Raw genomic sequence first — 22,701 nt, 5'->3', positions numbered from 1 at the left:
GGGAGGAACCACCCGTGTCTGTCGTAGAGGCTGAGAGAAGATACTTCAAGAAAGACTTGGTCAGGTGTGGCAAATGCTGTCAAGGTTCCAAGCAAGATGAGAACAGAGAATTGCCCATTGATTCCCCATCCCCATGTTATAGAGGAGGTTATTCGCCATAAGTGAGCACAGCTCTCAGATGGCATCCTGCCTACTCCTAGTTAGTGCTTCATCGTCTTCCATATGCAAAGAGCATCTCCTACACCACTAATAATATCTGTGCTCTGGTGAGTCCTCTGATAGCAGTGCTGTTGCCATCAGGCCCCATGCTCTCTCGCCTTGTCTTCCTTATGGCTTGTGCTATATACTGTAACATTAAAACAAGATGGTGTTCTAGGTCTGTGATGTTCTGCTGTGGTTGGCAGCATCACAAGTTTCAAATGATGCTGAATCCTGCCTTCAAAGTCGTGGAGTTGTAGAGTTACTCACTGTCGTGCTGTGATAAAGGGGATCTGAGTTTGAGCTAGTGCTTTATTTCAGCGAAGGCCACTGTGCCAGCGCCTAGACTAGGGGCTTTTCTGGTTCAAGAAGGATCTCAGGGGACGCCTGGGTGGCTCAGTTGGTTAAGCAGCTGCCTTCGGCTCAGGTCATGATCCTGGCGTCCTGGGATCGAGTCCCACATCGGGCTCCTTGCTCGGCAGGGAGCCTGCTTCTCCCTCTGCCTCTGCCTGCCATTCTGTCTGCCTGTGCTTGCTCTCTCCCCTTCTCTCTCTCTGATAAATAAATAAAATCTTAAAAAAAAAAAAAAAAAAAAGAAGGATCTCAGAAACTGAGCAGACAATGGCAGAAAGAGTTGGTAGTAGGAGGTCTGTGAGTATCTGACTGTCATGCTACTTAAAAGACAACTTTCAAGTAATTAAAGGAAATTAGACTGGGGTAATTGTGACTTATATTTTGGGCGGTTTGCTGTGTTAGGCGTTCTTTGTTCATAGGTTTTAGATACTGTAGTTGCAAGAGTATTAGAGTTTTAAATCCTGCCTCTGCCAGTTAGCTGCCTAACCTTGGGCCTGTCATGGGTCCTTTCTAAATTTGCTAACTCATCTTGAAAGAACAAAGGTGATAAAAACTTTTTTCTTCCTAACTCTTGGGGGTTTTGTAAAGATCACATAGTGTAAGGGAAAGTCATTTGTAAATTGTAAAATGCTATGCAAAGGTAAATGGTTTTTATTATATTCACTCATTTGTGTTTGGTTTTTGAATAAGTAAAATATAAAGGAAAACCTTGGGCAGATATTTTTGCATCCAATATGTCTAAAAACTGGTTCAGATATCTGTAAGGACAGTGTCAAGAGAGCAAAAGGTGTGGATAGGACACACAAAAGAAAATACACATTGAAAACCAACATGGAGGAATGGTCACTCTTGTAGCTGAAGAAGAAAAGTAAAAATAATTGGCTCTAGTTTTACACCAATTAAATTACCTAATAGCTTATCTGTCCATAAGGCTTTGGAAGAATTGGTTTATTCATACGATATTGGAAAATATTAACTGGTACAATCCCTATAGAAGACCGTTCAGCAATGCATAGTAGGAGCCTTTAGTAAAGTGCCTCTTTCCTCTGATTCTTGAACATTTATCTTACTATTAGTAATAAGAAAAAAATTGTGTGCAAGGATGTTCAATGCAGTGATACTTGTGACATTAAAAATTGGAAATCATTTCTGTATTCCTTTATCGGGTAAAATAATACCCAAACTTAATGAACTAGGGTGCCTGGCTCGCTTATTTGGTAGAGCGTGCGACTCTTGATCTTGGGATTGGGAGTTGAAACCCCCAAGTTGGGTGTAGAGATTACTTAAAAATAAAAAATCTTAAAAAAAAGAAAAACTTATGAACTAAAATGGAACCATTAAAAATGAAGATGAAGGTTAGTGATGAAGAATTCTAAATTATATCTATAAATGGGCAGAAAGTTGCAGAAGATATGGAAAAGTAGAAACAGTTATGCTAAGAAAGTGAGACTACAAATTAGTATTTATCTTTTAAAAAATGCCTTTGAGGCACCTGGTTGGCTCCAGTCGTGATCTCAGGGTCATGGGACTGAGCCCCTGTGAGTCACTGCATGGGGCATGGAACCTGCTTAAAATTCTCTCTCCCTTTCTTTCTCACTCTCTCTCTCTTAAATAAATAAATAAATTTTTTACTGTTATGTTGTGGTTTTAATAACAAAACATGGGGTTTTATAATGAATAATTGTCCTCAAAGTTATCTTGTCTCACTGTACTTGATTCCCAGAAATACCACCAGTCTAATTAGTCATAACTCTGAGACCTGATGTCTCTCAGCAAACTATAGGAAATATTTGTGTTTATAGCTATGGTCCTAAAATTTTACTTAAAGTTCTGTGGTAATTTTTTTTTTTTAAAGATTTTGTTTATTTATTTGACAGAGAGAGATTACAAGTAGGCAGAGAGGGAGTCAGGGGGCAGGGGCAGAAAGCAGGCTCCCTGCTGAGCAGAGAGCCCGATGTGGGGCTCGATCCCAGGACCCTGAGATCATGACTTGAGACGAAGGCAGAGACTTAACCCACTGAGCCACCCAGGCACTCCTAGTTCTGTGGTAATTCTTACACTGGTGCTAAATGTAACATGAGCTTTCTGTGTAATAGATGAACATTTGAGCCACATCCAACAGACTTTTCTCTGAGCAGATAAGACTTGCTAAGTCAGTGATCATGGCTTCATATGTACCGTTCTCTAACAACCTGAAGTAACCCCCTCAGATACCCAAAAATAGAGAGAAGCAAAAAGGCAAGAAAGGCAAGGAAATTCGCTAGGAATATTGAAGAGTAGAGTTTAAGAAAAGATCATAAGGTGACTAGAGGCCATTAAATACTCTGGAACATTTTAGTTTGATTTGGAACAAATGTAAAGACCTAGCATGAATTAATTTTACTGGATTTTTGTCTGAAATATTAAATCAGATCATATCTGTATCTCTTCCAGCTTCATAAAATTCTGGGAGATAAGGTGAACAATACTGCTGTAATTGAAAAGCAAGTACTAGAACTTTGGGACAGATTGTATCATTCTTGGTTTGTAAAGGTAAGTTATTTTATTAGAGGATTTCAGTCGCAAACTATAAAGTCCTTTTATTTTACAGACTCATTGACTAGATAGATGTTAATTAGGTAGATATTAACATTAGGATGTTATTTATTGAAATTCTTAAGTTAAAGTTCCCAAACTTCAGGTCACTGAAAGTCCCCTTGAATTGATGGTTTATTGGCATGCAGAGCCCAGCAGTCCCTGTGACATCGTGTTTTTCATCCTGTGTTCATTATCATCAACAGCATCTTATCTCATTGTGTAGAACTGCAACGTGTAAACCATGTATATAATGTTAATTTTTCTAATGGCCACTTAAAACATGAAAAGTAAACAGGTGAAATTAATTTTAGTATTTCACTTACCCCAGCATACCCCCAATATATTATCATTTCACTATGCAAACAAGTAGAAAAAAATCTTAATGAGATATTTTATATCCTTTTTTTTTTCTTACAAGCCTTGGAAACTTGGTGTATGTTTTATACTAATGCCGTTTTTGGACTCTCCAGTTTTTGGACTAGTTCCATTTTAAGTGCTAATAGCCACATGTGATTAGTGGCTACTGGTTGAGATAGTACAGGTCTAGACTTTTTTTTTCCTTAAAGGAGGTACATAGAATAGATCTGAAAGTTTGGAGAACTCGATTTTTAATCACCTTTACCTGTTACTTGTGCTGATATACCCTTACTTCAGAAATTATGATGGAAAATAATACCATTTTCCACTAAACATAAAAATGCTGGTTTTGAGAGCAGCTGGTTGTGTGGGGTCATGCCGTACACGGGGTTGGCAGGGCCTGTGGGCCTCCAGGAGCAGGGCTGTGGGAGATGACTGTCCAGTGGGGAAGGAGGTAGAGAACCAGACAAGTTGGTGGTCAGTTTTCACAGGGTTGGCAGTAAGGAGAGGAGCATGTATAGATCGACTTCTTCACTTGGGGTGGAAGGGAGGAAAGCTCAATTTCAAATTTGAATTTGTTGCTCAGTGACCAGTTTTTACTCTTCCCCTGGGACGAATTGAGGGAACAGTGTTTGTTTTTCTGAGTTTCAGAGTGGAGGTTAAAACTGGTTGTAGAATTTGTAACTATTATACAGTTATTTGCTGAAGAACCGGTCGATTGGAAAGGTGTCTTTTTCCTCTGCTAATTCTGGGGCTTCTGGTTACAAACAGCATTTTCTATCCCTCACCTCCTTTAAAAAGCTTCATTTTATAGTCCAGGAAGGTCAGTGTTTTAAAAGCATAGATTTATAAGCAGGCAGATATATTCCTTTCTTTATGTCTTTTACTAGGACCTGAAGTCTTCATTGCATAATGAAGAGTAGTATCACGTACTGTTAGCAAAAGTGTCAGAATGCAAACAAAATATTAAGAAACTACTTCGGTTTCTAAATGTTAACCTCACTAGTCCCTTTGTTTATTCATATCTCTTCCAAATTTAATTATTCCTGCGTTCTTGTCATTGTAATTGTCTTCCATATAGAGTTTGGTTTGCTCCCTGTTCTTGTTTCTTCTTCATCTTTCCCTGCTTTGTTGAGATATAATTGACATATAACATTGTATTAGTTTTAGGTGTCCTGTATGTTCTCTCCTCTTGCTGTTTTTATCTTGTGTGGAAGACTGATAAGGGAGATGAGGAAAGGAGGAAAAAAGCAAAGTGGTAGACCCCCCAAAAAGGTAGAGGGTTGAAAAGAAAAAAGAGAGTAAATGCCGTGTTGGTGTACAGTGGTACAAATTGAGGGATAAAGTGTGTTCACAGCTGTATTTAGGAAGAGACCATTTGAGCTAGGCTAACACATAGTACTGAGAAGGTAAACAGAAAAATACAGTTCAGGTCTTTAGGTGGAGTTCTTAGTTGATTTCTTAAATAATGCAAAATTTTTCACCCTTTAGTAACTATTAAAGTGCCCAAGTGGATCTAAACCGAAATGGGGTATTTATACTTTTCCTGTTTTGGCCGAAGATGGAGATGTCACATCTGAACCATTTTGTTCCGTAGAACGTAACGCACTCTGGAAGGCACAAAGGACAGAAGATGCATATAAGTCGTCAGAATAGCTGGCTGGGAGACATCCTGGACTGGCAGGATATCGCTTCCTTTGTTCACGAGAACATTGAGACATTTCTTTCGGTAAGAAGTAGTATTTTTAGTTTAACTGGACTTAGAAATAAAAATAGAAATTCTAACTTCCAGTTTTCCCCACACCCTCAGAAGCCTTTGGTTACCCTGTTTTTTTTTTTTGTTTTTTTTTTTTTAATATTTTATTTATTTATTTGAGAGAGAGACAGTGAGAGAGAGCATGAGTGAGGAGAAGGTCAGAGAGAGAAGCAGAATCCCCATGGAGCTGGGAGCCTGATGCGGGACTCGATCCCGGGAATCCAGGATCATGACCTGAGCCGAAGGCAGTCGTCCAACCAACTGAGCCACCCAGGCGTCCCTGGTTACCCTGTTTTTAATGCCATGACATTTACAATTTTGAGAGTTCTAAATGCACTAGAAGGATGTCCACAGGCCATAGGCCTCAGGGTAAGTAGTTCCCTGGTGGCTGAAGAGTCACTGGGCAGTGCTGAGTCAGGAAGCGAGTGTGCAGTGTTGTAGACTCTCATTCTGAGATACAAGTACCCCGTCCTCTTAGGCTGACTAGAAAGTCCCCAGGATGGAACGCTGGAGAGAAAACGGCCTTTTGGTGGGCAGGGTCTTTGGTAGATGGTGATATGGTTCCCTTTACATTAGAGAGACTGGATGTTCTTCAGCCAGTACCACCTGCTACGTACCACCCGCCTCTGCCTTGTGTGCCAAGGGGTCAAAGGCAGCAAGGGACCACTCTTGGTCCCACAGCGTGTTTTGTAAACATGTCTTGGCATGTGGCTTTTCACTGAGAGGAGTTTTCTTGTGAATAGACTCATGACTTTCATCAGCCTAACAAAAGTTGAAGTTTGCAATGCTAGATTTTTTTTTTTTTTTTTTTTTTTTTTTTTTTTAATTTTTAAGTAAGCTCTACCACCAAAGCAGGGCTCAGACTCAAAACCCTGAGGTCGGGAGTCAGACAGTACCACCCAAGCTAGCCAGTGCCCTGCAATGCTAGATTTTTTTTAATTTAATTTTTATTAAACTAATAGATAATGATAGTGGAGAGTCAAAAATATTTTTTTTTTAGCAAAAAATAACATTAACCTGCTTTGTGCTTCCCCATTTCAGTCTCATTTTCTAGAAACAGCTGTCAATTCTTTTAGCTTTCTTTGGATATTTACCTCTAAATTTCCAAAATAACCTGTTGATCTTTCTTGGTTTTACAATTTTGGTATTATATTTTGGCTTCCTGATATGGAAGATGAAGATGAAGATGTGATTTTGAAATCTCCCCATGCTCCCATGCTTTCTTATACCACTTTTGGGGTTTTCTTATAACTCCTTTGGTTCTGCCCCCCGCCTGCCCCCGTCCCTGCGCTCACACTTGCCCTTCCTCCCATGCACTTAATATAGCTGTCGCAGTTTGGAATTAAATCTAGAAATTCATGTCCTTCAGTTCTAAGACTTTATGGTTTTGATAGTCCCCTCCCTGTTTCCTCTAGTCCGATGGCCATGAAACTTTTTGGTCTGAAGATTCCAGAGTATTTGTTTTTGTGGGTTCTGTTGATTATTATTGTATCAGCAGTTAAAACTGAGAACTTTAAAAATATATATTAATTCACTAAAAATAACATTACATATTAATGTAACACATTTCTTACATCTGGAAAGCAACCTTTTTCCAAAACAAAAAATAATTTTTTAATATATGTATTCTCTCAGATATTTATTATTTATTTTTTAAAAAGATTTTATTTATTTATGTGACAGATGGAGATCACAAGTAGGCAGAGAAGCAGGCAGAGAGAGAGGAGGAAGCAGGCTCCCCGCTGAGCAGAGAGCCCAATGCGGGGCTCGATCCCAGGACCTGGGATCACGACTTAAGCGAAAGGCAGAGGACCCAACCCACTGAGCCACCCAGGTGCCCCCCAAAATAGTTTTTTTTAAAGATTTTATTTATTTATTTGTCATAGAGAGAGAGAGCACAAGCAGGGAGCATCAGGCAGAGGGAGAATCAGGCTCCCCACTAAGCAAGGAGCCTGATACAGGCCTCAATCCTGGGACCCTAGAATCACGACCTGAGCCGAAGGCAGATACTTACCTGATTGAGACACCGGGCATCTCTAAAACAAAAAATAATTTAGTGAGAAGGGTGGCTTTCTTTTATATTTTTGCAAATCTGTTTAATGTCTGGATTCTCACACTTGCTTCTATATTCAGTCAGTCGGAATATATTGTTTTGATTGAAATATATGAACAAAATCTAGCCTCATACGGATATGTAGTTGGAAAAGAGGAGAGTCTTTTAATAGCCTTTTCAGATAATTGTGGTTCTTCTTTCATACTACACCAAAACTCAACAAATGGTATTTCTTAAAGGTTAGTTGCAGTGTGGAATTTGAAACCATATCAGTAAATTTTTTGCACTGTATTATATTAAAGCCTATTGATCTGTCTTGTTAGAAATCAGCGTTTTACTCTTGCATGTTTTTGTGATATGCACTGGTCATTTAGAATACTGGTTCACTGATTTTTGTACATCATCCAAATTATCAGCACACATTCTTACAGAGTATAAAACAATAACATTCTTTTTTTTTTTTAAAGATTTTTTTTATTTATTTGTCAGAGAGAGAGAGGGAGAGAGAGCAAGCACAGGCAGACAGAATGGCAGGCAGAGGCAGAGGGAGAAGCAGGCTCCTCGCCGAGCAAGGAGCCCGATGTGGGACTCTATCCCAGGACGTTGGGATCATGACCTGAGCCGAAGGCAGCTGCTCAACCAACTGAGCCACCCAGGCATCCCAAACAATCACATTCTTAATATTACTACCTATTTCATCAGAAAAAAATCTTAAGGTGTCGAGGTCAACCCTTGATCAAATTTTTTATTCCTGCCTTCATACTTGTAATAGACAACAGCTTTCACATTCTGAGCCTTTCTGCTTAATCCCCTTGGGTACACAGAAAGGTTACTTGATTGTTGTTGGAGAACTGGCAGTCTACAATTAATGTATTCAGCTAATTTTTTAAGAATCACCACAGAGTATTTCCTATCAGTGTGACCCAGAAAGTATTTAAAATTTTTTTGATAAAAATTCCAAAATGACAGAAGCCCCCAAAAGAATGCATGTAAAAATCACAAGTAAGGGCATTGTTGATTTGTTTCTTGTAATCAGTGGTGTTATTCATTCATTCTTTATCCCACAAGGTCAAATGGTCAGTCATGCATATTTTTGTAAGCACTGCAAAGAATTTTCAAGATTTTCTGTAAGGAGTTATTGTAAATGAAATCAGCCTGCAAAAGCTCTTCCATGAAGACTGAGCTGAGCTTTGCAAGAACCACCAGAGACAATAAAATATGCCTTTATAAATGGTACATTTGAGATAGGAAAGGAATGGGTAGGCCTTTCATAGAACAGATGGTATAATTTGCACATATGACAAAAAGCAGAACTGCTGTTTTGGAAAGGGCACACCAAAATAAAATCAGACATTAGATTTCTGGTCCCAGCTCTAGTTCCACTTACTAGCTCCAAGGCCCTTGGGCAAGTTTTAAAAAATCTCTGAGCTTTGGTTTGTCTCTCTTTACAATAAAGATCATATCATCTGTTTTGCTTCTGTCACAGGGAACAGATGTTATCATGAGGGAATTTAAGTTTATGAGGCGATAGGAAATGAAAACATACAGGCGTGCCATTAATATTGTACATCTTCTTTTAGTAATATTTAGTAGGTATTAATAACTTTTAATAACTGGTTCTAGTGAATTTGCAGGTGATGGATTAAATGAACACTATTAAGTCTTGATATAAGGGTCATCATCTATCTGAAGAAAGATTTTCAGCTGCAGAGTTCTGTCCTTGACCTATCTGATCATTTCTTTTATTATGATTTTAGGGAAATCATCCATGTGATGCTTTTGTGTTTGTAGGTGAATCTAAGTTGGAGGTGGCAAGGCAGGGGGAGGCAGCTAATAAGACAAATACTAGAATTTTCATGGTCTGCACTTGTGATCCTATACAGGTTGCATTCTGGAATATTTTCCTGTAGGTATTTTTCCTATAAATATCATTTTTACAGAGTTATATGTATCATGATACATATAAAGTTTTTATTTTCTGCTTTTTAAATAACCTTGCAGTATATTGGAAAATGTTTTTCTGTGTTATAATAGAGCTATCTTTAATGGCTACCTAATATGATTTGGAGATAGGTTCACCATATCATATTTCCCAACCATTTTCCTTACTATTCAATGTTCACATGCTTTCAGATGATTTTTTCTTTTCAGTTATTTTCAGTTTCTGATACTCACATGCTTGTAGTAAAAAGCACAGCCCAGAGCTGTAGAACCTTCTTTCTGGAGGATTCGTCCTGATGTTTGGCTTTCCGTCTCCATCAGATCTTAGAGTCTCTGTGGATGGTCATGAGCCGGAACGTGAGCCTGCTTTTCACCACTGTCACGACGCTGCTGACCATCCTCTTCTACAGTGGGACCGCCCTTCTCAATTTCGTGCTGTCTCTGGTATGTACAGGTAGATAAGCGCGTGATACCTCTCCTTCCACAGTAAAGCACATTGTGGTTCCATTTACGCTTCCTTCCTGTAAGTTCCAAATGTGATTTTTTAGGAGATACTATCCTTTGTTTTGCAGATAATTTTCCTGACCACACTATTTTATCTATTAAGTTCCAGCGATGAGTACTACAAGCCAGTGAAGTGGGTGATAAGCCTGACACCACTCTCTCAGCCAGGTCCTTCTTCTAATATTATTGGCCAGTCTGTGGAAGAAGCTATCAGGTAGGGAGAAGATGTATGCTCTTCTTCTTTCCATCAGAAACTGCTGTCTGTGAGAAGCCTATTTTCTGTCGCGAGCCTTTCAGATAACATTCGGTGTTATTAAATCGGTTGGCGGACCTGGTATTTTCAGATATTTTTCTTTTGAGAGAGTAATGTGAGCAATGCCAGTGTTGATAGGAAAAAAATTCAATTTCAGTTTCCTGCTGTCAGTGCTGTGAGTTACGGCTTTCCCCCGCTGTAGGCTTCTGCTCTAGCTGCAGCTCCTGTCTTCATGTCACTTGCTGGGGAGAGCCCCTCTGTCACACACATACACCTCCCCTTCTCCGGGCACCTTCCTGTTCTCAGGCCCTGCAGCTGTGCCCAGGCAAGGGCAGCAGACGGTCTTTCTGTTTCTTCCTCTCTTCCTCTGTAGCCAGGCTGTCCCTTTGCATGAGGGTAGATCGGATACTGGAAAATCAAAGTTTCTGGTTATTTTCAAGTCACAGGCTATGTGTGTATCTCACAAGTTCTGGCCAGAAACTTCTGTCCTGTTGTGCAAGCTTGGCTTCTGAATGAGATATTCTTTACCTTTTTTTCTTCATATGCTCTTCCCAAGTCATTGGCTATCCCCACCCCCACCCCCCACAACCCTGCCTTTCATCTTTGTCATTTTGGATAGGGAAAGGCCCTTGCAGCCCAGGCCTATCTCAGCTCCTTCCCCACCCTTGTCTCTCATTGCTTTTAGCTCATTAGGATTCTACTGTATTTTTTTTTTTTTAAGATTTTATTTATTTATTTGACAGAGAGAGATCACAAGTAGATGGAGAGAGAGGCAGGCAGAGAGAGAGAGAGGGAAGCAGGCTCCCTGCTGAGCAGAGAGCCCGATATGGGACTCAATCCCAGGACCCTGAGATCGTGACCTGAGCCGAAGGCAGCGGCTTAACCCACTGAGCCACCCAGGCGCCCGTATTCTACTGTATTTTTACTGCTTACGAATAGTTGTCTAAATTAAATCCCCATGTTATCCATCAAAGCTTCTTTTTCTAGTAAGTTGCTTGCTAAATGGTCTTAAACTTATCTTGAATAGTGAATCTTTGGCTGGCATTTATTTTTCCACTTACTTTTAAGAAATAGCATTGCTTGCAACTAGTCTTTTATAGAAATCTTGATTTGACCTGATAATTCTGTCTGACTGATCTTGGCTTATTTCTTCATTGTGTTCATTTAACAACTGGTTGAGGATACCACTTTGTCTCTGGAAAACCCTCAGTTACATTCAAATAGCATGCATGTTGCTAAAGTACATTCTCTCTAGAAAATTTGCTGGGTTATCTTTCTTTTTCCTACTAGCAAGGCCTGGGTAAAGTCTTCATCAATGTCTTGCTTCCTTTATTGGCCATCAGATAGAATTTTTAAAAATGCCCTTATCCTCTGTGGTGCTCTTGGATATCCATGTGGGGCCCTCTATGTAAAAATTCCAAGTTTTGGAGTTTATTATCTAATATAACAGTTTTCAGGGTGAAGCTGTCTTCAGGGAGGACACCTGTTGGCTCTAGCGTATATGGTCATTGGGTATCATCTTTATTGAGTAAATCAAATGTTGAAAACCCTAGTAATAAATTCATGTCAGTTTACCTAAATGACCTTATCTGACTCAGAGAAGTTTATGTAAATAACTCAACCAAAAAGAAAAATAACCTATTTCCCAATAGGCTGAAACTATTGAATCAACCATGTCAAAGGTTGGCAGAATCCTTTATTCAATGTGACTAAAGCTAAGCCTTACAGAAAAATATCTATCTTGTCCCATTAAGAACCTCAAGAGAGTTACTTCCTTTTCCTGAAATAACCTTTATTAATACTGACTCTTACTCTCACAAAAGCTTTTCTGTTTTCAAATCATGGTTCTTGGATTTTCTCTTGTTCTGCTTTCTTAGAGTGAACCATTTTGTTTTTATAGCAAATATGCCAGCTCCTTTGTTTCAAACTTAGTTATTTAATGTCATGATTGCTTGGAATTGGTAAGCAGAGCTGTGATTTGTACCTAGGTCCAGCTGATTGAAAGGACATATTCTAGGCACCTGGCTGGCTCGGTTGGTGGAACATGTGACTCTTGATTTTGGTATTGTGAGTTTGCGCCCCACCGTTGAATATAGAGTTTACTTAAAAATACATTTTTTTTTAAAAAGCCAGCAAGCAAGTAAGCACATATCCGTCTGGTATACCATGGTGCCTTCTTCCAGGAGGACCTGGTTGGGGCAGAAGATTACAGTTTAATTTGTGGCAGTGTTGGGAGTATTCAAATGGACACATGAGGCTGGCAGCTAGAAATTCAGGTCTTTGGCTCATCAAGGAAATTTGAGGTTAGAACCAGTATGGTCATCTATAGGGAGAGGAAATACATATGTGCCTTTTCACAAATTAGATTTGCCTTATCTTCTTGGGATTGTACACACTAATTATGCACTATAGCATAGGCTATGTCTTGGTTCCAAAGGATACTGGTATCAAAACCATTCATTTTTGTCATATTTTTGATATAAGAAGATGTCTAAACCCTTAGTACCAGAACTATAATCTTAACAGTTGTCAAAACTGAGAAATACAGTACAGACCAGATGACTTGTCTGGATCAAAATGTGTAACCACAGTTATGTAAATTAAAGATTTTAACTCAAGATAATTTTTAGCGGTCCAAGTGCTTTTTGTCTCTTTCTTTACTGGGTCAAATTCAAGACCTAAAACGGACAGGTTTTACACAGATATCTCTGAAAAACCTTCTCATGTATGTAAGATAACAATGAGCTCTAGTTCTCAAGCACTTGTCAGATTTTTCATTCTGAAGGATTGTGTTCAAGATGGAATGTTTCTTCATGGACAAAGATTTTAAGAGGAAAAATATTATACACATGATTATGAAAATGTTATTATAAAGTCCTGAGAGTGCAATTTAACCTGTGATCAGCCTCCATAAACATGAGCCATTAGTCATCGTTACTGTTGCGGTCAAGTGAAAATCATTCAACTCGTTTTATATGACCCATCAATAAGTTGAAAGTGGAATTAAAATTGGGGGTTAACTGCATGGCCAGGCAGCCAAAGTGTCTTGGCTCCTGAAGCTTTGCCTTCTGAAATATGTGGCTATTTTATGATCACCGTCCTGTTCAATTTTTGAATCTCAGTTACGATTTTCAGTTCTGAATAAGTAAATGTTTTTTCTAAATTGGATATGTTTGTGTATTCATTTGGGTTTTCATTTCATGAATTTTTATGTTAGTGGCATGTATCCCTTATCCCCAAACCATTCTCGTCCCTGGAGAGCATGTTGTATCCTGAATGTTTGCATCACACCCTTCTCCCCTGATGCTCCCATTCTGCCTGCTCTGGTGGAGATATTGCACATTACTAAGTTGCATGTTGTCACGGCCTCCGTGCAATTTAGTGTGTGTGATATTTTCACATGAGTGCATGCACACGGGTATGGCTCTTGCTTGTGGGAATACAGCTTTTCAGTGCCAGTGGGTGGGAGTCCTACTTATGAATTGGATGGGAGAATGTATGTGCTGTGAGATCTCTTTTTTCTTTTCCTTTTTTTTTTTTTTCTGGAACGTGAATGTGCTTCTCACCTTTGCCCCCCAACTCTGGAGAATTAAAAGTATTTGGATTAAAAAAAATCACTGTCGCTCATTCAGTAAATCAGTATTTCCATTTTTGACTTTGAACGAATTAAATATTCATTGGAAAGAAATTCTCATGAATTTAAGGTTATAAGCATCTGTTTAAATTAAAAATGTATAAGGAAGAGTTTAAAGCTGTAAGAAAATATATTTTCATTTATTTGAAGAGATAACTCTCCGAACAGTGGAATAGAGAAAAAGCATACTTGGGAAAGTCAGATTAACTGAGGTTCTTAAATAATAACCCACTCAATAAAAATAATGCCTTTTTAAACTACTCAATTATAGATCAGTTTAATAATCTTAAACCTTTATTTGGCTTGTATTTAGTTTCCCATTGTGCTGCTCTAAAAGTTGTTAAATTAATTTTAATAGCCTTATAATTAGTATTAAGGTACAAATGTTTGCTATTTGTCTATATGATTGAAACAGCCCCTTGTTAGTTTTTTAGTTAGCACTAGAGTGAGCATCCATGATCATTGGGCACTGTCAAAGACACAAAATCATGTCTTAATGTATAAAAATATTGAATTAATATTTCTACTGCCAAAGACTCCAGTTGATTGAATGTGATGTCACTGTTTTATGCTTCAGTGTGTGAGAATGACTCACTGTTTTTCCAGTGGGGACGGAAGGCTTCCACAGAAGCAGCCTCTCTGTGCTCCTCAGCAGCGTGCTAGGTCTGCTCGTGCTGCGTGACCATTCCCCTCTGCAATGGGGAAATCCAGTGTCATCTGGGTTTCTGTACATTTCACCATAGAGCTGGGTCTTTGGGGAAGATGAACCAGGAAATGGAAGGAGATGTAACTTTTCAAGAGAGGTTAGGTAGTAGTGAAGATACCTTTACCCAATTGGTAATTTTATCTGCTGTGTTTCTGGAAGCTGGCCTGCCCTGTCTACTACCTAGCCTTCTCGGAGGGACAGTATATTGCAGTGAGTGTAGAACACTGGTAAGGTCATGCTCATGGCTGTTTCCTGAGGGAATAATAATCTGATAGTCTTTCTGTCTGATCTTTAGAAAGAAAAGAAGGGAGAACCAGTGTAAGAAAGTATTGGGAATAGATGAAATTTGATTTGGGGCTCTTTTCTTTTTCCTTAGACACGTGCAGTCTGCCTGTCTATGGTCTGGAGCCTGGTGTTCTCACAGGGCGTAGAGCTTCTTGACTGTGGCTTATCATTCTCCCCAAACCCCTCCTTGCTTCAATCTCATTCCATTAATCCAGGTCATCTGATCAAATCATGGGTTGTCTGGCCAGTTTTCACTTATTTAGAAAAGTAACAACACCCCCCCCCCCGCCCCCGCTTTTTCAAGCTTCTTTGCCATCTCTCCCCACAAGAACACCCTTTTGGTCAGAAATGAGAGAGCTGAGATATTAGCTAGCTTATAAAAGAGTTAAGTGTCATCTTAGAGTTCAGTTTGTAAAGGGTAAGGAAAAAGCTGGTTAAGCATTAAATCCTAACCTAGCCAGGCATTTTTTAAAAAAGATTTTAAAAAAGTATTTATTTATTAAAGAGAGCACAAGCAGGGGGAGGGGCAGAGAGAGAAGCAGACTCCCTGCTGAGCAGGGAGTCCTATGTGGGGCTAGATCTCAGGACTCTGGGATCGTGATGACCTGGGCTGAAGGCAGATAGTTAGCTGACTGAGCCACCCAGGTACCCCAGGCATTTTTTTTTTTTTTTAAGATTTATTTATTAATTTGAGGGACACTTTCGGCTTGGGTCATGTTCCCCTGGTCGTGGGATCGAGTCCTGCTTCTCCCTCTCCTTGATCATTAGGTTGTGAACAGTTATAAAGGGAGGAGTAACTTGCAATGGCACCATGCGTTCGTGCAGCACAAATCAAATGTAACCACCCTTAAAAAATGCCTCAAGTCTACTTTTGTGATTTTTGCAAGAGATTGGATGAAGTGTATCTTAGTTTCTTTGATGACAAGATAGGAAAATGCTCACTGAATTTTGAGTATCCAAAAAAGTGTTGATGAATGGGTTGATATCAATGAGTGAATGAAATGGGAAAATGATCTATCATTGGTGTGATTATAAGAACAAATACTCTTTGATTAAACTAGTGATTTCTGGCAACCCATTCAAACTGTATTGAGCATGCCATTAGTTATGTGCCAGATAAAGTTGTATTTGGTTATAGGAATGAACAATTCCTAGCAGTCCCTGAATTTTAGGTTCCAAAGAACCTGAGAGATCAGTCATTATATACACTGTATTTTGGGGTTTTGTTCATGCAGCTTCACCAGCACCTTACAATTTAAAATAATTAATCTAAGACTTTGTTGTATGCTTCTTCTACTCCCAGCTTTGCCATATCCCATATCTCTTTGGCACACAGCAAAAATTGGAATACCTCCAAAAACTGCAAGGAAAAAAAAGAAAGTTACTATGTGCATTGTTTTTAACCTTACTAAAATGCTAATTGGTAATAATGACACAATTCTCTAATAGCACAAACTTAAGTGCCTGCCTCCTGTGCACCAGTCACTAAGCTTATCACTTTAGTCGCATCATTAATCTTCATAGTAACATTAGGAAGTGAATGCTTGTCTCTGTTACCTCTGTTTTACGGTGAAGCAAAGTGAACCTCAGGGAAGCGTTACAGTTTTGGAGATCAGGCCACTAACCAGTGACAGAACTGGGATTCCAGAGCAGCTGGTGACAGAACCAGAGCTCTTTCAGGTCTTGTGTGACTCTGATTTCTGTATTCTTGCTGCAGAATCCACATCCTGTTTGCCTTCATTAACATTCCTCATGTATTACTGCATTCTTGACTGTTGCCTTTCTCACTACCACTCCTTTCGTCTCATTTATTAGCTCTCGGAGTCTCCTAACTTCTGGGCCCATGGCTCCAGTCCTGTCCCTTCTTTCATCCATCCTCTACCTGACATTTCTGAGCACCCGCTGGGCACCGAACACTGAGTTAGTTATATGCTTTGCATAGTTTATTTCATTGATTTCCTCTTGGGTCCCCTCATTCATCCAGAAAAGAGACCTCGGGTCAGATAGCAAGAGAATGTTTTAAACTGAGAGTGTTCAGGTTTTTTTTTTTGTTTTTTTTTAAACAAAGGCAAAAAAAAAAAAAAAAAAAGGCTCAAAATGAAGGCCTGAATTCTTCTAAGTAAAAAGGCAGTACGAACCCCTCTTGAAATTACTGGATCTGTACTGCTTCAGTCTGTTCTACTAGCTCCCCGCCTAGGCACCCAGTTCAGTAAAAGCCCAGCCCCCTGGTGCCGCAGTGGGTCACAGAGCTTGCCATAGAGTTGTGCTAGTAGGATGTGGGTGCACACACTGTAGGCACTGTGTGTGCCTTGTCACACCTCTTGTTGTTCCTTTCCCCCATCTTCATGTAAGTCTTCCAGAACATTTCACTCTAATAGGGTGAATAGGGCCCCAGTTTGTCTCAGCATGGGTGTACTGAGCCCCATTCCTCTTGGAAGTGGTCAGCTAGAATAGTCACTATAGAATGATGGCTGTGACCAGAACCAGATGTCATACAGCTCCTCAGGCTTCTCTTGGTGATGTCTTGACTTTGAGGACCATCGGGTATATGTTTGGCCTGCAGGTGAATATCTTAGTAATACTTAATAGGAATCTGAATACCAAAAATACCAAAAGAATACCAAAAATCTTTATCCAACATCTTGACCTTTAGTGAGTTGGGTGCCTTGATTGGGAGTTAAAATACCAGAGCGATCTAGTACCCACATCCAACAATATCCAGAAGAGTTTTCTTGCCTTTTAACTGAAAATAGCTCAGCTCCATTCCCCTAGGCCCCTGCACTCATTTTGAGCTTTCTTCTCTTCTTTTTTCTTTTTTTCCCCTTTTTTAAAGAAAAGTGGATATGCACTTTCAGTTTAACAGATTTATCTGATCTTTGACCAAGACTCTCTTCTCTAGATGAATGAGAGGATCCCACAAGCAGTCAGTGGAACCACATAGGCAAAGCATGTAGCTCAGTGCTTGGCAGGTAGTGGGTTGTGTTCATTTTTGATTGTAGCTAGAACATGGCCATAAGCTTCGTGGCTTAAACCACACAGAGCTTTTTTTATCTGACAGTTCTGGAGGTCAGAAGTCCTAGAATACAGGGTGTCAACAGGGCTGTGTTCTTTCTGGAAGCTTTAAGGGAGAATCTGTTTCCTTGCCCTTTCCAGTTTCTGGAGGCTGCCTGCATTCCTTGGCTCATGGTCCTCTCTCCATGTTCAAAGCCAGCAGTGTAGCATTTTCAAATGTCTCTTTCTCTCTGGCCTCTGCTTTTGTCCTCATGTCTCCTCTAGCTCTGACTCTCCTGCTTCCCTCTTTTTATAAATTGTTTTTATTGAGATGAAATTCACCATTTTAATCATTTTAAAGTGTACAGTTCAGTGGTTTTAATATATTCACAATTTGTACCTCCATCACCACTGTCTTATATCAGAGTCACCTTCTTCTTATAAGGACTTCTGTGATTACATGGGGCCTCACCAGTAATCTAGGATAATCCTCCTAATCTCACAGTGCTTAGCTTAATCCCATCTGCAAAGTCCCATTTGCCATATAGGGTAACACATTCCCAGGGCCTGGGCATTAGGATGTGGATACTTTTGTGGGGCTGTTATTCAGCCTGCCATAGAGGTCCTTAGCAAATGATAGTGTCTCTTGAACTGACCTTCTCAATTTGGACACTAAGCTTTTGTGCTACAACTTTCTAGAGTCTTCATCAGAATCCTCTGAGCATCAATGAAATATACTGTTCTTAGGAAATGTAAGTACAATAGCTCTGGTAATAACTACTGTTTATTGGGTACCCAGCATGCACTGGGTCAGTTAGGAGGACTTTTGGATGCATTGCCATTTAGTTTTTCTTGAGGTTGAGTTGCTATTTCTGCCAGTACTCACCCTTATAAGACCAGAAGTATGAAATTTAGCCTTTCCCCTTGAAGAGATGTGGTATAATAGAGCAGGCAATGACTTCTGACTGATCATCCACGGACTCTACACTTTCTTTGAATTGAAGAGATCAGAGAAATTGCGAGTGTTTCTTACAGAATTAAAACATATCACATGACCCAGCATTTCCATTTCTAGGTACATAAACTGGAAAGCAGTGAAAGCGTATGTCCATGCAAAGACCTGTGCTCGAATGTTCAGAGCAACATTATTCACAGTAGCCCCCAACCGGAAATAGCCCAAATGGCCATCAGCTGGTGATTGGATAAACCAGTTGTGGCATATCCAAATAATGGAATACTACTCAGCAATTAATGAGAAACAGGCTGCTGATGGTAATGTGAGCGAGTCTCAAAATACGGGCGTAGGTCGAAGAAACAAATACAGAAGCTGTATGATGATGTGAATGTCCTCGACACTACCGAACTGTCCAGTTAAAAATGGTTAAATGGCAAATTTCTTAGTATGTATGTTTTACCACTTTTTTTTTTTTTAAACTACATAATGTATGGTTCTTCTGTTCATATGAAATTCTGGAAAAGGCAAAACCTTAGTGACAGAGAGCATACCTAGTAGGTGTCAGAGATCAGGGTTCAGGGAGGGGTAGACTATTCCAGGGCATGAGGGAACATTTTCAGGTGACAGAGATGTTCTACATCTTGGCTATCACGGTGGTTCTGCAGCTGTATATGTTTGCCAAAACCTATTGAATCAATACACCTAAAGGTGAGTTTTAGACTGTTTATAAATTATAGTTCAGTAAAGCCAATAAAAAGGAGGAAAAAATGGCTAGGAATCTGATGGAGTTAAAAAAACGTTCTGTCTCCTGGTTAATTATTAGGGGATTTGTCTTTCTGTTTTATAGAAAGCTTGTGTATCAGGTCATAAACAGTACGACTGAGGGGAGTACATCACCTTTGCATCCCTCATTGGGTTACATGAACATGTTCAGTAACTGCGAACAGTATCTAATACATTTAGGGTTCAGAGAATTACTTGAAAGTTGCCTTAATGAGAACGTTATCAACAGTCAGTATTCCCAGAGGCAGAGGAAGGAAGACTATGTGCTGTTTCTACCAGAGGTCCTTTCTGGGTTGAGTTTTGCCTACTTGCCACCCAAAGGAGTGATTCAGTTGAGATATTTCGTTGCATCTTTGATACTAACTTCGTTTTGGTATAAAAATTTTTAAATAACAGGTTGGTAAAACCTTTTGAATAACATCAGGTTGGTGAAAACATCTATATCTTTTCTCATTGAGGTCCCCACTTCTGGTCAAATTCTGTAGCTTCTTAAAATTTTTAATTTTTTTAAGGATTTTGTTTATTTGAGAGAGAGAGAGAAGGGACAGCGAGAGAGCATGAGCGGGGAGAAGAGGGAGAAGCAGGATCCCTGAGAGCAGGAAGCCCGATGTGGGACATCAGGACCCTGAGATCATGACCTGAGCCGAAGGCAGATGGTTAACCCACTGAGCCACCCAGGGCCCCCTGTACTACTTCTTCTTCTTTTTTTTTTTTTTTAAGACCTTATTCCTATTAATCTCCCTGGGGTATTTGACCTTAATATCATCTCCTCTTTCTCAAAAGCTTCTTTCTCTTTTGGTCTCTGAGAATACTACACTCTAGTGATTGTCTCCCAACTGCAGGTATGATTTCATTATCTCTTTGGCTCATGTATCTCTGTCCTTAGGTTCCCCGTGGGAACACAGCCCATTGCCCCATTTTCTGTGGGCTTGTCCCTGAGGGTATCTTATCCTTTCCTGTGATTAATCTCTTCTGTCACATCTCAAAGCTCTTGTCCCAAGTTCTCCATCAACTTTGTCTTTTGCTTCCAGCTACCTCCAGGGTATTTTCACTGTCCTTATTTCTTACCATTGCCCAAACTAAACATACTCCTTTTTCTTCCACGTCCTCTCATTCAGGGCTTTTCCGTGCCCTTGAAACACTGCTCTTCTTTCCCCCTCACGTTGAAAACCTGGAGCTGGGCTACTTTTCCTTCTCCCTTATCTCCTCCGTTCATTCGCTCTTCGGGTATTTTCTGTTTCCTCCGGGTTCTCTCCCTTCCTTTCAGCCTTTTTGATACCACTTTAATCTGTGTCTTTATTGTCCGAGGTCACGTGGCAGCTCTCCATTCTTGAGTGCAAGCTGCTGGTCAGCATGACAAAAGAGGTTTGACAGTTTGGGGAGCCCTTTGTCACTAAGGCCATGTGTCAGGATTCTAGTAAATGACCCAATCTCTAGGTTCTGGAGCTTGACTTTGCTCTTACGGTCTATCTCTTGGGATGCTTTGGAAAAGCTCAATATTTCCTTTTATGTGTCCAGTGTCCCCTTTGCTGCCACAGCCTGTAATTTTTTAATGACAGCTTTTCCTTCTCTCTTGAGTATATGCCCATGCTTCCCCTGTGCCCCACAGAATCCTGCATTTCCTTTGGGATAACTTTGCTGCTTTTGTGCTCTCTCTAAGCAGTTCCTAATTTCTCCTCCTGACCAAGAGTGCCTTAATATTCCAACTGAAAACCAAAGCTGAAGCAGCTGACATTGCATATTTTCATGTACTTCATTCCTGTTAATTACCAACTACATGCATCTGTTTTTATCCCTTTTGTTATTTTCCTCTCTGATTTTACTTGGGAGGTAGTGAAGACTTTTTTTTTACCCCCATAAATTCTCATCCAATGACCTGCATTTTCTGATAGCATTTGTAAAAGTTTCTTGGCAGGCTTGGGTGTAGAGTTGAAAGAACGTGGGAAAATTTTGTTAATAAGAGAAGACCCACGAAGTACAAGTTACATTATCCTGCACTTGTTCTTCCCAAAGGGGAGGGCTGGCCACAGCCTATATTTCTCAAAATTTAATTTGTGTTCTCAGAAATAAGATAGTCATGCCTAATTTTTTTTCCATTTATTTTGGCGGTGAAATATGTGCTTTGTAAGGGGAAAGTTGATGAATTACCTCAGTGAATAGGCTGTTTTAAGGCGTTATATTTCAGATATTTTTTTCACCAGAGAAATTTAGTAAACATGAAGTCAGAGGCCAGAACATACTGATTTTTCTAATCACAATATGGTGCTGTGTTTATTTACTTTCCCTTTTATCTTTGGGCATTCTAGAGGGGTGTTTGATGCTTCCCTCAAAATGGCTGGCTTCTATGGACTGTACACATGGCTGACTCATACCATATTTGGCATCAATATTGTCTTCATACCATCAGGTAACAATAGAATCAAAACTTCCATTGTCCTCTGTTTAAGGAAAAGCCATTTTCTGTACATGGGGAAATGCCATCTTCCTCAAGCTTAAAATACTAAATTTTGAGATCTAATCTAGTCTAGAATAGGAGCAGAAGTATGACTTGTAATGTGTATTGATGCTGTTATTCCCAGGAGCTGGAGTGATCCCAGCACTTAGAAAGCAGTGAGAAGTCTTTATTAAATGAGTGAATGTGCTAGCACTTAGCACAACACCTAGTACATACTTGGCACTCAGTGAATGTGTGAATTGAACTGATTGGCAGGGAGCAATGAGTTGGCCAAATAGCTTTGTACCATGAAGGATACTGTCCCTCAGGCAAGACGAATGTATCCAACGGCACATAAGCTGTCTCCATACCCCTTAGGATCTGTTCTGATAATACCCTCATTCTGTCAGCACCAGGGTGGTTCAGAGCCACCCTTTACTTTTTTCCCCTACATTATCTCTGCTCCTCTCCTTCCACTTTGCCTTCTGTTAGTACTGTGGCTGCTTGTCTTCCCAAATATATCTGCCTTCCACATTTACCCTCTACCACCATTTCTTCCCCTTTTGTCCACACTCCCTTTCTTCTTTTACATTTCCAAATTCATTCTTAATCTTTCCTACTTCACTGTCCTCTAAGCCCCTCTGTGACGTGCAAGCAGCCTGAGAGCACATGGTGGTTGTTTCATAACGACCTTGTGAGGCAGGCACATCAGGGGGATTCCTGCTGTAGAGATGAGAAACCAGACGTTTGCCAAGATCACATATCTGGCTAGTGGTAGGACCAGAGCTAGAATCCACAGCTGCCTGATATAAGGTCTTTCATCCAGGGTTTTGTTTTTATTTTTGTTTAAATTACATTTTATTTTTGTTAGAAAGAAACAAGATGAAGAATATACATTCATCTCTGCGGTTGAGAAACTA

The 22,701-nt window shown here is 39.8% G+C and overlaps 1 protein-coding gene across 3 annotated transcripts in view; it reads left to right on the top strand.

Moving 5' to 3' along the window:
- The window catches only part of TMEM245 (transmembrane protein 245), a 97,118-nt gene that overhangs the window by 55,120 nt on the left and 19,297 nt on the right, over positions 1–22,701 (top strand). For 2 of the 3 annotated variants that reach the window (XM_004747766.3, XM_004747765.3), the window contains 5 exons: positions 2,986–3,084; positions 5,084–5,215; positions 9,558–9,680; positions 9,809–9,954; positions 21,654–21,754. In XM_004747766.3, the coding sequence (XP_004747823.1) occupies positions 2,986–3,084; positions 5,084–5,215; positions 9,558–9,680; positions 9,809–9,954; positions 21,654–21,754 (601 nt within the window). The remainder of the gene's footprint in view (positions 1–2,985; positions 3,085–5,083; positions 5,216–9,557; positions 9,681–9,808; positions 9,955–21,653; positions 21,755–22,701) is intronic. The other variant, XM_013053839.2, reaches the window with a different exon arrangement.

Source organism: Mustela putorius, unplaced genomic scaffold (assembly GCF_011764305.1).
Source record: "Mustela putorius furo isolate JIRA1106 unplaced genomic scaffold, ASM1176430v1.1 tig00000580_pilon_pilon_pilon, whole genome shotgun sequence".
In the NCBI taxonomy this organism is placed as follows: domain Eukaryota; kingdom Metazoa; phylum Chordata; class Mammalia; order Carnivora; family Mustelidae; genus Mustela; species Mustela putorius.
Note: the sequence above shows the minus strand (reverse complement) of the source record. Positions and strands in the feature narration are given on the sequence as shown.